The following is a 19,990-nucleotide window of genomic DNA, read 5'->3' on the forward strand; positions in this document are numbered from 1 at the left end:
TTCCAAGAATTTCTGGTGAATACAGTGAACTTTTTGTTCAGATTCAATTAATAATAACTCAATTAACTAGCATTTTTGTTAATCTACCATATGATGAAATTTAATACTAATATATTGACAATCAAGAGAGTTATTAAAATCCTAAAATTACTTCTGAGTCTATAAAAGCATTCATTTATATATAGCATATTTAATTCTAATACTTAGGAATGGCTAAGCCATGTTGTATATGTGTGTTTGCTTAGTCGTGTCCAACTCTTTGCGACCCCATGGACTGTAGCCTACCAGGACAGCCTTCCCTGTCCACGGAATTTTACAGGGAAGAATACTGGAGCAGGTTGCCATTTCCTTCTCCAGAGGATCTTCCCGACTCAGGGATCGAATCCACGCCCCTTGTGTCTCCTGCATTGGTAGGCAGATTCTTTACCACCCTGCCACCAAGAAAGCCTGGAAAAGCCGTGTATACCATATCACGATTTTAGTATACCTAGATTTGAAGCACAGAATCTCACACAGAGGATTTTTATGACTTCAAAGTTGATATGTGGGATCATTCTACTTATTACAACATTTGATTAACCAGAGTCCATTACTCTGAACCAGATCAAATAATAAAGATTTACTACAAAAAAGATGTGAACAAATGTCTCAACAAATATAGTGACAACAGATTGCCCATAAAAAACTGAGGTGTGAAGTGACAAGTGTCAGCTATTCTTATGTAACAACAAAGTAATACCTATAAAACTTAATATTGCAAGTCATTATTACAACTCTGCAGAATCACTGACATCAATTACCACCTTCCTATTTTCAGAGATATTATAGTCTATAACTTATAAAAACCAGAATAGTTTATGAGGGAGAAATTTCCTCTGTTTCAAGGCTACAGTCTGCATATTGGGTCCTTCCCAACCCTGACACCAATGCCAGTGGCTGGTTCCTGTGAGCCTTGGGTGGGGCATGTGGCTCTGTAAGTCCACCCCCACCCTGCAGAAACAGGTGCCATTCAGACACCAGGACAGTAGCATCGCCGCTGCATCCCTGCCCATTCACCTCATTCTGTGAACTTTGAATTAATTATTCAGGAATGGTCATGAAATATCCATATCAGCTTGACCTAATTCCCTCAGAAGTAAGTGCTCCTCCTTTCCAGAACACTGTACAAGGTTAGGGCTACAGTCTTGGAAGAGGGTAAAGGTAACTGGTGCTCACATAGATTTCCCGGTAGCTTTGGCAGAATCCAGAGTCATCATAGACAGATTTTGTTGTTCTTATTCAGCCGCTCAGTTGTGTCTGACTCTTGGCAACCCCATTGACTCTAGCCCACCAGGCTCCTCAGTCCATGGGATTTCCCAGGCAAGAATACTGGAGTGGGTTGCCATTTCCTTCTCCATGGGATCTTCCTGATCCAGGGATTGAACCCACATCTTCTGCATTGGCAGGCAGATTCTTTACCACTGAGCCACCAGGGAAGCATCACATTTGAAAAATATTTTATGATGTTAAGACTGTTTCTTGGTTTTTTTGTTATTGTTTAAAGACTACTTTTTAGAGCAGTTTTAACGTCACAGCAAAATTAAGAGGCAGGTACAGAGATTCCTCATATACCCCTTCCCCACACGTGCATCTTCTCCCTAATCATCCACATCACCCACCAGAATGGTGCCTTTGTCACCACTGATGAAGCTACACCAACACAAAACGCGTGCCCCACGGCCTTAGTTTACTCTGGGGCTTCCTCCTGGTGTTGTGCATCCTGTGGCTTCGGACAAGTGATGTGCGCATCCTTACAGCGCCATAGAGCCCTCGGTCTTCACTGTCCCGATACAGGCTTCTTTCACTTAATAATATGCATGTAGGATTCCTCCATGTCTTTTCGTGGCTTGACAGTTTTTTAGCACTGAACAGTATTCCTTTCAATGAGTATATCACAGTTTATATATCCATGCATCTACTGAAGGACAGCTTGTTTGCTTCTGAGTTTGGGCAATTAAAAATAAAGCCTTTATATTATTTTCCCATATAGGCCATTCACTTTACTATACACCTGAAACTAACACAACATTATAAATCAACTATACTCCAATAAAATTTTTTAAAAAGTAAAGCTTCAATAAACATTCATGTGCAGGCTTGTGTGGGTCATGTGTTTGCAACTCCTTTGAGTAAATACCAAGGAGCACAATTGCTAGATTGTATTTTAAGAGTATGTTTAGATTTATAAGAAATCAACAAATTGCCTTTGAAACTGACTATATCATTTTGCAAACCCACCAACCACTGATGAAGGAGAGTTCCTACTTACTACTCCACATCCCTGCCGGCATTTTGTATTGTCAGTATTCTAGATTTCAGTCATTCTAACAGGTGTAACAATATTTCATTGTTGTTTCAATTTGCATTTTCTGATGATATATGATGTGGAGCATGTTTTCATATGCTTATTTGCCAAATGTATATTTTCTGTGGTGAGATGTCTATCTCTGGCCTATTTTTAAATCAGGTTATCTGTTTTCTTATTGTTGAGATTTAAGAATTTCTTTGAATATTTTGATAACGGCACTTTATCAGATGTGTCTTTTGCAAATATTTTCTTCCAAGCTTGCCTTCTCGTTCTCTTGAACTGTATTTGACTTTAATATCAGAAAATAGTGAATATTGTAAGGCAATAAGGAAGAACACTGATTCTGGTAGTCAAAGCACACCATAATTGCAATTTTACAGGATAGCCCGGCTCTAGTATAATTTTAAGCTCTAAGCGGATGGTTAATTTTAAATTGTCAAATGAGTTTTCACCCTTTACAATAAAATATTAAAGACAATAAATCTTAAACAGTTCAGTTTCCCAAAATTATAGCTTGTATTCTGCTCATATTCTGACATCTGTCTTCATGAATGATTTAGAAGATTCAGTTGAGGCTCCACAAAACACTGTCATTGCAATATCATATTTTCCCATTTGCTATAAGTTCTTAAACATTTACTTGCAAACATGCTTTCTGTCTGCAGTAGTTCTGCTGGATGCTTCACAAACTCTGGAGCAAACTTCTGATGCTTTGTGCAAGGGTCATTGCCTTGTGGAAGAGTCAGACTACTACTGTAGGCAGATATTGAGATGAAAACACAGGAGATAAATCTGTCTCTCAGTACTAAAATAGAGAAATTCTGAGACTATTAGAGAACAGAAAGGAGATTTAGAGAGACGGCGGGAGGAGTTTTTGCTCTTTTGTTCCCAGAAAAGAGTAATAATGTTAGCAGGCTAAAAGGAAACAGCCCTCTGAAGTGCTTCCTTCCCCACCTACCCCTATCTTCCAGGACATTCACCTGCTCAGCGGTTCTTACTCTAGAAAACTCAGGAAGGGGAAGGGATCAAGGTGCAGGTGGCTTGTCGGGTAGCTATTTGAGTACCAGGGCCTAAAGAATTGTCATGATTCAACAATAGTTTAAAAAAAAAAAAAGAAGAAGACTCTTTCTAAAAATATTCCAACATGTCAACCTAGTCTATGAGAATGTCTGATATTGTAGTGCTGCAGAATCAACATTTTGGCAAATGCAAGGAGTTACTTTGTTTTGGGGCAGTAGAGAGACTATCTTATATTGTTTCAATTCAAAAGTTAAGTGCAGATACCTCCCCAGGGTGGATAATATTCTGGCTATCATCAGCCTCAACAGAGATTTGTTGATTAAATTGATTTCCAACTGTAACAGCCGAGATCCAGACCTTTGGGATACAAGAGGATTGATGAGTGGTTCACTGTGTGTAAGAGAGTGTCCATATGTGTTTGAGGATGTGGAAAGAAGATTCAAAAGGGATAGCTCAATAGCAGGATGAGAGGACTAGTGAATATGAAGGTGACATATGCCAGCCAAATTCTTCTGGTTTCATTATTCTGTGCATTATTCTTCCATACCCGTGCTCCATCTCATTAAGGTTGCTATTTCTGTAAGGTGTTACCAAAAACACCCAAACGAACTTTCTGGCCAGCCCAACAGTTTGGAAAATGAGGCGTATGACACAACCGCAGTCAGATACATATTTAAAATTGATGTTCTTTCATTCAGGGGTAAGAGGGACTATTCATCCACCTGCATGTGCCAGGAACCAGGAATACAGTGAGAAACAAAACAATTACTTCTCTTGAGAGACATGGCAATGAAGTAATGAGGCCTTTGCTAGGGTAAACATTAAGTTCTATGAGCACATCACAAAGAACCCTAGGATTCTTCAAGTTTGAGAGGTACGTAGTAGAAAGTTTGGAATGGGAAAGCCTTAGGAAACAGCAAGCACAAAGATCAAAAAGTCATGGAGAACATATTATGTTCGGTAAATTGAGCTGGATTGAGGGTATGATTTTAAAGAGATGGAAAAGATAAAGATTCCCTGGTGGTTCAGTCAGTAAAGAATTTGCCTGCAATGCAGGAGACCCAAGTTCAATCCCGGGGTCGGGAAAATCCCCTGGAGAAGGGAATGACTACCTACTTCAATATTCTCACCTGGAGAGATCTATGAACAGAGGAGCCTGCCGGGCTACAGTGCATGCAGTTGCAAAGAGTCAGATATGACTGAGCGGCTAACACTTTCAAAAGACAATGGGTCTTACTCAGCCGTTAAAAAGAATTCATTTGAATCAGTTCTAATGAGATGGATGAAACTGGAGCCCATTATGCAGAGTGAAGTAAGCCAGAAAGATAAAGAACATTACAGCATACTAACACATATGTATGGAATTTAAAAAGATGGTAACGATAACCCTATATGCAAAACAGAAAAAGAGACACAGATGTACAGAACAGACTTTTGAACTCTGTGGGAGAAGGTGAGGGTGGGATGTTTCGAAGGAACAGCAGGTATATTATCTATGGTGAAACAGATCAACAGCCCAGGTGGGATGCATGAGACAAGTGCTCAGGGCTGGTGCACTGGGAAGACCCAGAGGAATCGGGTGGAGAGGGAGGTGGGAGGGGGGATCGGGATGGGGAATGCGTGTAACTCTATGGCTGATTCATATCAATGTATGACAAAACCCACTGAAATGTTGTGAAGTAATTAGCCTCCAACTAATAAAAAAAAAAAAAAAGACAATGGGTCTTCCCAGTGCACCAGCCCCGAGCACTTGTCTCATGCATCCAACCTGGGCTGGTGATCTGTTTCACCCTTGATAATATACATGTTTCGATGCTGTTCTCTCGAAACATCCCAGCCTCGCCTTCTCCCACAGAGTCCAAAAGTCTGTTCTGTACATCTGTGTCTCTTTTTCTGTTTTGCATATAGGGTTATCATTACCATCTTTCTAAATTCCATATATATGTGTTAGTGTGCTGTAATGTTCTTTATCTTTCTGGCTTACTTCACTCTGTATAATGGGCTCCAGTTTCATCCATCTCATTAGAACTGATTCAAATGAATTCTTTTTAATGGCTGAGTAATGTTCCATGGTGTATATGTACCACAGCTTCCTTATCCATTCATCTGCTGATGGACAGACCCAAAGGGATCAGGTGGAGAGGGAGGTGGGAGGGGGGATTGGGATGGGAAATACATATAAATCCATGGCTGATTCGTGTCAATGTATGGCAAAAACCACTACAATATTGTAAAGTAATTAGCCTCCAACTAATAAAAATAAATGGAAAAAAAATAATAATAACACTAAAAAAAATAAAAACATTAAAAAACAAAAAAGATAATGGGCAACATCAGGAAATGAAGATGGAAATTTAACGTGGAGTTAACTGGGAATCAGGTTTGCGTGTCACACTGAGGGGCTGAGACTTGCTCCTGATAGCACGGGAGGAGGAGCACGGTCCCTCTGCTGACACATCCTCATGCTCTTCCTACAACCACCCCTCAGGATGCTCAACAGCAAGTGGTCCTTTATGAGAGCAAGTCACAGCCAGCTGTGAGCACAACCTATCGTCAACAGCAATAACAAGTTACCAATAAAAGTAAAGCACAGATGCTTTTAGATTACAAAAACAAATTCCTTCCAATGTGATATGTGCTATCAAGTGACATAAATTATATATACTCTTTCCTTAAAGTATAGAAACAATGATATCATTTCTAATTAAATGTCCAAATAATTGATTCAGATCATCAGATATGTAATACTATAATCAATGCCATTATATATAGAACAATCACAAAAGCCCCTAGCCTTAAATAAAAATAACTTTATTTAAATAAAATTAAATATAATTAAATAATTATATTTAACAGTTAAATATTAATTATATTAATCCACATATTCCTAAAGTCAATAGGTCCTTCTGACATTTGTAAATTGTTTTAAACTGCTGGTAGAATTATTTTCCAGTTCAACAATGAACTTTAAGGAACTGACATGAATGTATAATGATAAGTGAAGCAACATATATCAGCCTCTCTTTCATCCCTGAAACTCCCCCCCAACCCACACACACAAGAGAGAGAGAGAAAAAAAAAAAAGGTGTAGCCAAATAAAAATCTTATGAAAAAAATAGAAATTTTGGTAAGAGCACAATAATACCATCAATCTTATGCCCACTGATGTCATGTCCTTTTGGAGAGCTGTATCATTGTTTCTACTCTTAGTGATAAAAAATACTTTTGTGGGTCTGTGGATTTGTAAACTGTATGGTTACTTGCCAAATGCCTCAAAACACTGCTGCTACAATTGTCTTACCAGGTCTTGGTTAAACGTGGACGGTTCCCTGACCTCTCAGTGCTGGCTGGCGCCCCTTCGTGCATTCTCCTGGCATCCTGCTCTTCTGTTATCGTAGCACTCAGCACGCTGCCTGGCTGCCTACCTATATGCTAGGCTGTATGCTCTTTAAAGACAGTCCTACGTCCTTACCTTTCACCAGTTTAGTCCACTGCCTTGCCCGTAGCAAGCAATAACGATGACTTTTATGACTTTTAATCAATAATAATTTGTTAGATGAATAAATGAAGGTTTGGAGGGAACTAAGTTAATATTTTATCTTCCTATCACAGTATTTTGTTCATCAGCAATGTCTGTTTCATCCTTCCAGGCTCAGTGAACCCTCCAACAGATTCTCCACTCAACGCTACAGAATCTACCCTTGGCACGCAACCTTCTCCAGCCAACAGCATATCTCCTACAAGTAAGAATGTTTTCATACTGTTTTACTTCCCATGAACTATTAATCCTTTAAGTAGATTGATAAAGAAAAAAAATTTCAGAAAATTTGTATGATTCATGCCCCATTCTTATCTATGGAGATTTTAAATAAGTATATTAAGTACTATTTTCATGGATTAAAAGAATTAGCACAACTTCCAAAGTCTTTCACTTTAAGACCTGGCAAAACCAGGGTCAATAAATATTCAATGAGAAATTTAAATTCTGTATTTATTATTAAAGAAGTTAATAAATTGACAGTGCTCCTCTCCAACTGTGCTCCCAGTGGGGTGTTTAAGAAATTGTTGTAAATAGGGATCCTTTGGGCCACAGGTAGGTAGATAGTTTTAAATTTAAATTTGTTCTGGTTCAAATTAGTTTTGACAAAGTTGACTGGGGTGAGGACTTGAATTCAGCCTTCCAGTGGCATTATTAATAATGGAGTTCAGGCTGGGTCAGTGTTACTATGGCAAAAGGATAGCAGTGACTTTCAGAAGTTGGCATTGATGCAAACAAATCATAAATTTCCATGTCTGTGGCCTTTATGTTTAATAAAGAACCAAGGTGACACTCTCTAGCACAGAAAGTATGTTCTACACAGAGTAGAAGTATGCTTTTTATTTCTCCTTTAATTAAAACTATCAATTTTAGCTCAAAACAAGAACTGAAAATGGAATAAAACAAAGCAGTCACTAGAAATGAACAATTCGTTTAGCCTGTAGCCTTTGACAGATAGCCTGCGGTCACGTCACAGGCTGACGGCTCTCAGAGAATGAAGCATGTGGCAGGGTGAGAAATGCCTGCAAATCACCCAGTAGAAGTTTTGCATCCATCTATTTTTCCCTAGTTCTTAAGACTTTGTAATTTTCTCTTATATGCTTCTTTTTCTTCCACTTCTAACTCGTCATTCAGCAATAAACGATAGTAAATTATGATACTTTTCATTCAACAAACAGCATATTCAACAGTAATACCTTAAATCTCTCTAGTACTCTATGTATTAGTTATCTGTCACTGTATAACAAATTACCCAAACAAAAATAAGCTAGGTGTAACATATATATTGTCTCACGCAGTTGTGCACAGACAGGAGCAGCTTAGCTGAGTGTGTGGCTCAGGTTCTTTCCTGAGGGTGGAGTCAGGCTGCCAGGCTCCCGTCATCTGAAGGCTTGACTGAGGCTGAGGGCTCTGCTTCCAAACTGGAACACGTTGGCTGGAGGTCTCAGCTACTCACCACATGGACCTCTCTACAGGGCTGCCTCTCTCTATGGCAGCTGTAATCCCCCAGACCAAGTAACTCAAGAAATAGTCACCAAGATAAAACCCCCCACCTCCTTATGACCCAGTCTACAAAATTGTACACCATTATTATTGCTATATTCTATCTGTTAAAAGCAAGTCACTACATCCAGCTTATACTCAAGAGGAAGAGAATTGAGCTACACCTCTTGAAGGAAAAAGTGTCAAAGAATTTGTGTACAAAGTAAAGCAACCACATTTTATCACTTAGAAAATGTTTGCACCTAAAATTCAATGTGGTTTGATCTTTTTTAAAATGAGAGGATCCCGTAGACAGAGGAGCCTGGCAGGTTACAGTCCATGGGGTCGCAAAGAGTCAGACATGCCTGAAGTGACGGCAATGCACACATTCATGAGAGGCAGACGGAGTAAGCATTCCCATCCCAGTCCCATTTTCCAGATGGGGAAACTGAGGTACCGAAAGCTTAAGTGACCACAGGACTAACAAGCGGCAAAGTTAGTATTCACACCAAAGTCTTCTGAGTATAAATCTAGTTCTCAGTGCATTAGGTGCCATGCTTTTTCCAATTGGTCTAAAAATTTCATGAGGACAGGGATCATATTTGTTTTGCTTCCTCACACATGCCTAGCACAGTATTGGCATGCAAAAATATTAGTTGAATAAGTGAATGAAAAAGAATAAATGAGAATAATGTTCCTTCACTATGTAGATATCATGTAATATACTCTGTGCTGTCAAAAAACATGATAGTTTGTTTCCACCTTCAGAAAGATTGTTGTGAGGTTGGAGAGAGATGACATGCACATATGAAAATAGTAAGTCCGAATAGTAAGGTGAAAAGTGCCGTGTTTTATAGAATTACAATTATAGAATTACAATACTGGGGAGAGGCCGTGTCTTCATTGTCGTGCTTGGGCACTCAGTTCTGCCCAACTCTTTGAGACCCTTTGGACTGTAGCCAGCCAGGCCCCTCTGTCCATGGAATTTTTCAGGCAAGAATACTGGAGTGGGTTGCCTTTATCTTTGAGTATGGAAGGGTGTCTATGAGTTCATGAATTCAGGAAATGTTACAAAGAGAGATGAAATAAGCTGACCTTAAGTACATATTATATTTATTTGACAAGTTAAGAGCATGGGAAAATACTTTAAGCAAAAAACTGGGGTCACCAAGAGTCAGATAGGACTTTGCAACTGAACAACAAACGAAAAGAACAAAGTGAGCAGTTGTGTGCTGGTGACGATATTCATGGGGATTAGAGAAAATATTGGTAGGTAAGTTCTGGTTAAAGGAGTGGGATTGTGTAGCATCCTTGAGAAGCAAGGATGAAGATTGGAAAATGCAGAATAAAGAGAGCCTTAAGACCAATCTAAGAATTCTAGTTATTATACTTAAGAAATGGGAGGGACCTCATGAAACATTTTTAGAAAGGAATTGACATAATTCATTCACCAAATGTCTATTGAGCACTTGCTATGTACCAGATACTCTTCTAGGTGCTAGAAATTCAACAGTGACTTTTTCTCTTTTTCAAAAGAAAAAGAATCCTGATGGTATATTGTGGTACATACAGTCTGCCAATTGAAAGCATAAGTGAGTTTCTTCTGGCTCACTTTTCTATGCGGTTAATTGACATGCACTACTAAACTGTTCCATCAGGTCAAATATCATTCTTATTTCTGTGAAGAAATTCAAGGAAAAGAAAAGGACATTTGCTATCCTTAAGGAGTCTACAATCTAATATAGCTCTAGTATTAGAGAAGTTGAAAGAGCACAAAGAAACATATTTGTTTAAAGCAGAAAAAGTGCTACCTCATCTACAATTGTACTAAGGTGATGTAGTTGGGAAATTCCTGGAAAATCAAAAAACCTCCTTAAAAATAAGGTCCCACCATGATGGACTCAGGACTCTTTCAGATCAGTGGTTCTCACCAGGGTGATTTTGTTCTCTGTGCCCTGCGCCAGGGACAAATGCAGTATCTGGGGACAGTTTTGGCTGCTACAATGAGGGAAGAAATGGTGCTCCTATCACCTCTCATGTAGAGGCCAAGGATGCTACAACACAGGACAAAGAATTAATAGGGTCCAAAATGTCAATAGTGCCGAGACTGAGAAGCCCTGTTTTACTTCCAGACTCAAGTAGCTCAAGTGTAATAAGAGTAGCTATTTCTCACTTCACAAAATCTAGACCTCTGTCAAGAGAGTAACAAGGTTATGTTTGATTTATTTTCAAACATAAGCAATTTTTATATGTCAAAAAAAAAACATGATTTAACATGGCTGCTTATATCTAAATGAAATTCACTTGCTTAGAATAAAAATTGATTTATAACTGAAAAATCTAAATTTCATTTTGGCTATCCAGAGGGTAATTATGAAATCACATGATGACTGGCTGCCTCAGAAGCTGGTAAGGCTTACCTTTGTGTTCTTTTAAGAAAGGAAACGGGATGGAACATGTCATGAAAACCAACTTCAAAAGGCTATGGTTTCATTCCAAATTCTAAGATCTAGTGAACTATATAATCAGTCATAATTATTAAGCTACAGATCTTGCTACAAACATTCAATTCATATTCCTTTTCTTACTAATGAAATTATATTCTTTAAAAAAATGTAGAAAGTAATGAAAACAATGGAGCTTCATAGCAAATGGCAAGAGTGACTCAGGGAAGCCCAGCTCAATTCAACCTGAATTAACATGTTTTCTGAGTCCCAGCTGCTTTCTCAGTACTATCCTAGGAAAAGACAAGAGGCTGAAAAGCTGAGTGGTAACATAGGCACACGCCTGTGTGGAACCATAGAAGACCCCGGACAAATTTAGGATGAGACAGCACTGGTGTAAATCCAGGTCTTCCAGACATGAGTACTGGAGTGTGTTGCCATTCCCTTCTTTAGGGGATCTTCCCAACCCAGGGATTGAACTCGGCTCTCCTACATTGCAGGCAGATTCTTTTCCATAAAGAAACCGCCTGCCAGTGTAGGAGACGACATAAGAGATGTGATTTTGACCCCTGGGTTGGGAAGGAGGAAGGAGGAGGAGGAAATGGCAGCCCACTCCAGTCTTCATGCCTGGAGAACCCCATGGATAGAGGAGCCAGGTGGGCTATCATCCATAGGGCCACAAAGAGTCAGACATGGCTGAAGCAACTTAGCACACACATGCATAGCCTCAGAGAGCAGACCTCAGGAATGCCACCCCTGACGCTGAAAATCATCCAAGACCTTCCTTCACTCAACGAGAAAACACTGAGTGCTGACAATGAGCCAGGAATTTTTGAGGTGCTGGGATCCAGATGTTCAATCTGGATTTAGAAAAGGCAGAGGAGCCAGAGATCAAATTGCCAACATCTATTGGACCACTGAAAACGCAAGAGTGTTCCAGAAACATATCTACTTCTGCTTTATTGACTATGCCAAAGCCTTTGACTGTGTGGATCATGACAAACTGTGGAAAATTCTTCAAAAGATGGGAAAATCAAACCACCTGACCTGCCTCTTGAGAAATCTGTATGCAGGTCAGAAAGCAACAGTTAAAACTGGACATGGAGCAACAGACTGGTTCCAAATAGGAAAAGGAGTACGTCAAGCTGTATATTGTCACCCTGCTTATTTAACTTATATGCAGAGTACATCATGAGAAACGCTGGGCTGGAAGAAGCACAAGCTGGAATCAAGATTGCCAGGAAAAATATCAATAACCTCAGATATACAGATGACACCACCCTTATGGCAGAAAGTGAAGAACGAAATAGCCTCTTGATGAAAGTAAAAGAGGAGGGTGAAAAAATTGGTTTAAAACTCAGCATTCAGAAACCTAAGATCATGGCATCCAGTCCCATCACTTCATGGCAAATAGATGAGGAAACAGTGGAAACAGTGACAGACTTTATTTTGGGGGGCTCCAAAATCACTGCAGATGGTGACTGCAGCCATGAAATTAAAAGCCGCTTGCTCCTTGGAAGGAAAGGTATGACCAACCTAAACAGCATATTAAAAAGAAGAGGCATTACTTTGCCAACAAAGGTCTGTCTAGTCAAGGCTCTGGTTTTTTCATTAATCATGTATGGATGTGAGAGTTGGACTATAAAGAAAGCTGAGCACCGAAGAATTGATGCTTTTGAACTGTGGTGCTGGAGGAGGCTCTTGAGAGTCCCTTGGACAGCAAGGAGATATGACCAGTTCAAACTGAAGGAAATCAGTCCTGAATATTCTTTGGAAGGACTGATGCTGAAGCTGAAACTCCAATACTTTGGCTACCTGATGCAAAGAGCTGACTCATGTGAAAAGACCCTGATGCTGGGAAAAATTGAAGGTGGGAGGAGAAGGGGACAACAGAGGATGAGACCGTTGGATGGTATCACCAACTTGATGGACATGAGATTGAGTAAGCTCCGAGAGTTGTTGATGAATAGGGAAGCCTGGCATGCTGCAGTCCGTGGGGTCGCAAAGAGTCAGACATGACTGAAAGACTGAACTGGACTGAACTGGGATATAATGAATGAGACAGGCAGCCCCCAGCTCCACAGAACTTACAGTCTAGCCAGACCACTTGCTTAGCCTTCCATTTCATTGACCACTAGGTCATAGACCTTTTGCCTCTGCCCCCTATTTTTATGTTTGTGCACAACACTTGATCTGATGGCACTAATTTTTGATATTAAGCCCTCTCTAAAAATTTCGCTAATTTTTACAGTCTGGATCTTTCTACCCTAACTCTTAGAAGTTTTGAGGGAAATATCAAATCCAGTCTGTTTCTAACCATTGGTCAAGCTCTGCAGGTGAGTATACCTGATCCTTGGTGAGTGGAGAGTCAGACATGAAGGGTACAGACTGAGGGAAGCATCACCCAGGGACGCAATGAAACTACAGATTTATGAGAAAGCATGTCAGAAATGGATGGGGTCAAACTGGAATTAGATAAGATTCAGTTCAGTTCAGTCACTCAGTCGTGTCTGACTCTTTGTGACCCCATGAATCACAGCACGCCTGGCCTCCCTGTCCATCACCAACTCTCGGAGTTTACTCAAACTCATGTCCATCGAGTCGGTGATGCCATCCAGCCCTAACACAAATACAGGGGAAGCAGATCAGATCAGTTGTGGTCTGGATATTGGATTCTAAAGTTAAGCGAGAAGGATCCCGGAGAGACACTGCAAGACAGTGAGAAGCCTCTGTGATTTGTTTGTGAGAACAACTTCTGACACCTTCTGCAGCCATGACATACCTGGCTTCAAGGGTCAGGACACCTCTGTTGCTGTCTGAGAGCTTTATCGTATGTATCCAGGCACCAAAAATTAAGAAAAAGAAATGAGTTCTGGGAGAAGAAAGAGTAGAATCAGGAAAGTTGCCCAGGGGATCTGGAAAGAAATCTAGACGCACGTGGAAGAAAGATGAGAGACAGATCTTCAGACAACAGTCTTGAGCAAAGACCTAAAATGCATGTAGGGCGTGGGAAGACAAGCAGGATGAGTGCTGACAACTCTTGCTGGGGAGGGGGCTGCAAGTTGCTCAGGTGAGGTGGAACCAGGTGGGAATGAACTTAGGTTGTTTAGTTGCTAAGTCGTGTCCAACTCTTTTGCGATCCCATGGATCTAGCCCACCATCCTCCTCTATCCATGGAATTCTCCAGGCCAGAATACTGGAGTAGGTTTCCACTTTCCTCCTCCAGGGCAGCTTAGGTTAATGGGATATGTATCCGGGCTGTGATCTGATCATCAACAAACAGCCACTATGGCTTTTTGAGTATATGAAAAATGTAAGTAAAACAGAAGACCAAATGATGTAGATTGAAAGTGATAATGATCTAAACTAGAATGGACGTATGTAGAAATGGAGAGTAATGTGTGTGACAGCTGTCTCAGCAGGGTTTTCTGCCTAAATGTGGGAAAATAAATTAAACACGTTAGTAAAACTATTGTACAAGGGTCTTCCAGGCTTTTTTCTACTAATTTTCCCCAAATTTTTACCAACCGCTATGATTGTATTGCAATGCTGAGCAATAATTTTAATAATGTTTGTTAATATTTGAGTGCCTCTGATATGCCTGGCACTATTCTAGACTAGTTATTGTATTATTTCATTTGTTGTTGTTGTTGTTTAGTAGCTGAGTCATGTCCAACTTTTTTGTGACGCCATAACTGTAGCCCCCCAGGCTCCACTGTCCACGGGATTTCCCAGGCAAGGATACTGGGGTGGGTCGCCATGTCCTCCTCCAGGGCGCAAACCCAGGTCTCCTCCATTGCAGACAGATTCTTTACTGTCTGACCCACTCCTCCAGTGGTATAGGTACTATAATGGTAATGGTACTAGCAATGGTATAGGTACTATCATTATCCCCATTTTACAGATGGAGATACCAAGGCACAAAGAGGTTAATTAACTTACCCAAAATTGTGCAGAAAGTGAAACAGCCAAGATGGAACCTAGACAGTTAGCTTGAAAGCCTGAGTCTTACTGCCTCTGAGAGTACATGTTGGGTGCTCACTAAATGTCACTGGACGTTGAATAAGTCCCTTCTACTATGGTGTTGGTATTGCTGCTATGAAAAGGTCAACATGACAGCTATGCCCATACTAACCTTTCCCTTGTCTAGACCAGCGCTTTCTGAGAAATGCAGCCTCCTGAAGTGGGGCTAACATTTCCTCAGTTGAAAATAAATTGGAGAAAAATCTCCTCCTCCATTCGTTTTCCATTTTCCTCTTGACATCATTATACTATAATTCTTACTGCCCAGAGATATATACAGAATCCAAATAAAACTTCAATGCTCTCCACTGTATTCTAGGAAATTCTGGACGTTGCCTCTTTGTCACCACCATTCACCTGGGACACACATTACAGTTTGTTAAATAATTTCTCAATTCTTTCCATAGCTGTTGCACATAAGTCAAGGGTAGCCTCCTTGATGACTGATTTACCTTGGGTATTTGTTTATTCAGTTTTCCCCCTTGGGGTGAGTTACCTCTGGGGAAAAGCTATTGGAAATTCTTCAGTTCATTTACTGATTATTGAGTGTCTGTGAATGAGCTCGGTCCTACCTACTGTCATCTTCCCCCGTAGGAGTCTTGAAAATTTTTTCTGGACCAGTAATCCAGCAACACACACTGCCTTTAGTCCTTCAGTGAGCACATGTTCCACCTAACTATCTGCCTTCCTTGGAAAAGAGGTGTATGTAAAAATTAAGATTTCACACCTCACATCTTTTTTTGTTGACCTGAGGTTCAATATCCACCTTATCCTGATATCAGGGGTTGATGAGGCTGACTCAGATGTGTTTAGATGTATTTGCTGACCTATATTCTTTTAAGTGCAATTGTCCAGCTAATGCCATTGTGGGTTTAAAAGCTCTATTTTTATGCTGCAGGTGAATTGATGGAATATAAAATTACACATTTGTCAAGGAGACTGGGTAACTATGTGAATAAATGCTATGTCAATAGAGTAGAAGGTCAGGTGAAAATATTACTATTTGAGAAAATAAGTTAGATTTTTAGGTTTAACTCTACATAAAATTAGACAAAGTCATGGACAATTGAGTTTGATGAACCAGATCACTATGACAGTAGCAGCCTAAACTTACAAATAAATTTTGCCTTTGTTTTTAGGTGAATAAATAAGGTAAACTGAGTAGCTTAGCAAAAAGAATAATTTTCTTTTTTCCTATCATTCCCTGTTCGAACAAGCACTGTAGAGTTTCGGCCTAGCTTCTGGAAGAAATTTTAGGTAATGTGTTTCCTTGGCTTTTTGGTGATTTTTGTATAATAGTTATCTGGTCCCTTTCAGTCACAAGAGCAGATTTGTGTCCATAATTTAAAAAGCAGGCCAGTGTCATGTCAGAATTTGAAGAAGTTAATTCAAAACTTCTGTCCCTGCTCTGCAGCAAGCTTGGGTCTGCTTCAGCTGTGGAATCCTAGAACGTCAGGTTGCATCTTTTACATGTGCGGTAGGGAGCAGAGAGACGTAGGAGGTATGGTTGAAAGTTTCTGGCTCCATCCTCTTCTCCACTCTTACTTTTTGGCTTGACTCTCTCTTTGGAGATTTGGAGAAATGCAGAAAAATGAGGAGGGGTAGATAAGCAAAGATCTTCCTTGTCAGCCTTACTGTAATGTGATTTAGGTGCCGTAAGGATGAGGAAAATAAAAACTGCTATCTCGATTTCGTGGGAGCACCTCGTCAGCTTTCTCACTGGCCCGTGACCGGCCTGTGGACCTGCCCCCTTGTGCGGGCCGTGCCCATCCTTCGGTCTCCTGCTCACTGCCCCCAGCACCGCCTGCCCTCCCTCCCACAGCTGGCTAGCTTCTACTCGGGAACTTCTGTGTTCCTCTCAGTATTTCTCTTGGGTGAGATTTCCTTTTGTTTGGGGAAACCTGTGCCTCAGCTTCTGTCTGGGGGATGTGCTCCTCTTCCCCAGTGTGGCTGTCTCTCTCCTCTCGATGCCCATTTAGCTCCGTCACCCAAGCAAGGACTCCCAATGCAGCCTCTTTAGCCTGGCAGCAGGCTTCCTTGTCCCACACTCCAACACACACAGGTCAAGAACTCTGAGTGGTCTCTTGAACCCACACTTCACTTGGCTAAGGTAAGGAAGCATATTCTTCTCTCCTTCCTCCATGAAAAGGGACTTGATTCACAGCTCCCTGACAACTCTCTCCAAAGAAATGCTCCCCGGGACCGCTTCCACATGCTTGCATGACCTTGAGGTGCCTGCTGGAGCTGACGGAGCCCACTCTGCTCTAGCTTCACGAATCCTTCATAGGTGGTCTAGAACTGCTTTAGAAGTGGAGATGACTTGCCATATAGTATCATTATTAGCCTTTGGGACCTCTCTTCAAACAGGGGTACAAAGAGTTCCATTTGAAAATTCTGCTCTGCGTTATACATTAAAAGAAATTCAGCGACACCAACAACAACAAAAAAGAGAAAGAAATCAAGAAAACAGTCCTATTCACAATAGCATCAAAATAGAGTAAAATACTTAGGAATAAGTTTGAGCAAGAAAGTAAAATACCTGTACACTGATAATTATAAAACACTGATGAAATACGCAAGCACATGAAAAGACATCCACTGTTCATGGATTGGAATAGTTAATATTGTTAAATTGTCCACACCACTCAAAGCAATATACAGATTCAAAAATTTATTCAGTCTCTATCAAAATTCCAATGGTATTTTTCACAGAAATAGAAAAAACAACCCTAAAATTCATACTCATCAAAGACACCAAATAGCGAGAGCAATCTTGAGAGAGAAGAACAGAGTTGGAAGCGCAGAGCTGAGTTTCGTTGCTGAGAACACAGTTCTCGAGTGATCGAGAAATCACTTCCTGGTTTCTCAACATACTACGAAGGTGCAGTAACCAAAACAGCATGCTGCATGCATGAACGGACATGCAGGCCCGTGGAACAGAATAGGGAGCCTAGAAATAAACCCAAACTAATTTTCAACAAAAGTACCAAGAGCACACACTGAAAAAGGGTAGTCTCATCATTAAATGGTGCCTAGGAAACTGGATATCCACACGCAGAAGAATTAAATCAGACCCTTTTCTTATACCATATACCAAAATCATCTCAAAATAGATTAAAATGTAAATATAAGACCTGAAACTATAAAAATCCTAGAAGAAAACTTAGGGGAAAAGCTCCTTGACATCAGCTGGCCTCATCTATGACTTCTTTGATATGACACCAAAAGTTCAGGCAACAAAAGCAAAAATAAACAAATGTCCTACATCAAACGTAGAGAAAAAAAACAAACTACAAACCTCTTGCACAGCAAAGGAAGCAACAACATGCAAAAGCAATCTGTGGGTTGGGAGGAAATATTTGTGAATCATGTATCTGATAAGAGGTTAATATCCAAAATGTATTAGGAACTTCTTCAATTCAATAGCAAAACAAGAAACAAGCTAGTAAAAAATAAACAAAAGACCTGAATGGACATTTTCCTAAAGGAGATATACAAATGGCCAAGAGGTATATGAAAAGCTGCTCAGCATTGCTAATCATTAGAGAAATTAAAATCAAAACCACAATGAAATATCACCTCTTACCTGTTATCCAAAAAATTAAAGGCACCTTTGTGTTGGCAAGGATATAGAGAAAAGGAAACCCTGTACACTGTTAATGGGAGTGGTATGAGACACAGACTTTAACTGAAAAGAGTATAAAAAACATGGAAAATGGTTTCTGAAGTTCCTCAAAAATTTTAAAGTAGAACTGCTGTTTGATCCAGGAATCTCTCTTTGTAGTATATACAGAGAGGAAGTGAAATAAGCCACCTTTAAGGGATATTTGTGCCCCCATATTCACTGCAAAGCGAATTAAGCAAAATTAATCTTAAAATAAATCAACACCTTTACTTGTATTTTTTAATTCCTTGAAGAAGAAAGCATTGACCAAATTAATATTCCTTTTTGTTGTGATCATTGCCATTTTATCCATTATCCTCCACTTGCCTCACATCACAACTGCTCACCTGTCTTTTATATGGCACATAGTCATCCATGTTAAATAATTAATTTAAATTGTTTGGAAAATATTTCAGACTTTTCCAAAATTAATTCACCATCGGGCCTCTAGCATTTCCCTTCCCTTCCTTCTCTGGCAGTGAGAGGGACGGTCACTGGGAAGATGGCTAGAGTCCAGGTTAAGCGGCTGGGTTTCGCTTTCTAATGTCACAAAGAGCCAACCAAATTGGCTCTTACAGAAGATGTTCTGTCTCCTCCATTCAACTCAGAACTGACTAGAGATGACTTCTGACTTAATTGAATTTCTAGTGATAACAGAAAGGATGATTTTTAACCTCAGTGAAAAAACATTTTAAGTTTTAATAAGAATGGGCTTCAAAAAGTTTCAAATCTCATCTAACCTCATGGCAGTTCATGAATTAATATAGCAAGACATTTTCTATAAAGCGATGCTTTCTTCTAAACCCCTTCTTCTTTCCTAGAAACCAAGGATCATGGTTATGTATCTCTGGACATGTACAAGGTTAAATTACAGTAAATATTCAAACTGAAGAAGAAATAAACAACCAGCAAACAATATCTAGCTATCTAAACAAAGCAAATAACTGTCTATCATGGGGTAATAATTGCTACAAAGTATGTCATAATGTAAGGCCAGCTATTGAATGCTGAAGAGGATTTGCCATGTTGTGAATGCAAACATAACCTTGAAACAAGACAAAAAGCAAGGATGACTTATTCACATGCCAAACTATATAATGCGAATCTTTTATAAAGACTTGACTGAAAGGAGTATGAGGACAAGTCTTTTAAAATGCTATACTTGATGTCAAGAGATTGTCAGATACACACGTCCCCTTAAAGTTACGGAATCTCCAGGTCAGGCCCTAGGAAGCGATTGCTTTCAGAAACAGAAGTAAAATAAAACTACGAGAAACAAGCAATGCTGGCCACCACCGCGCGCTGCAGTTTGATCGCCGTCCTCCTGACGCGGAGGCCGTGAGTGCGCCGCTGACGACACTCGGCTCAGCCCCACACACGGATCAGACACGGATGAGGCTTGCAGAGGCCCAGCCCTGGGGTGCACCACCACCCGCGGCTGTCGCTAAACCCCTGCGCGTGAGGCCCCGCCG

The 19,990-nt window shown here is 40.2% G+C and overlaps 1 protein-coding gene across 1 annotated transcript in view; it reads left to right on the top strand.

Moving 5' to 3' along the window:
- Window positions 1-19,990, top strand: part of CD96 (CD96 molecule) — an 89,213-nt gene that overhangs the window by 43,699 nt on the left and 25,524 nt on the right. The window contains exon 8 of the mRNA XM_043892996.1: window positions 7,018-7,110. Within this exon, the coding sequence (XP_043748931.1) occupies window positions 7,018-7,110 (93 nt within the window). The remainder of the gene's footprint in view (window positions 1-7,017; window positions 7,111-19,990) is intronic.

This window comes from Cervus elaphus, chromosome 31, assembly GCF_910594005.1.
Source record: "Cervus elaphus chromosome 31, mCerEla1.1, whole genome shotgun sequence".
Taxonomy (NCBI): Eukaryota; Metazoa; Chordata; class Mammalia; order Artiodactyla; family Cervidae; genus Cervus; species Cervus elaphus.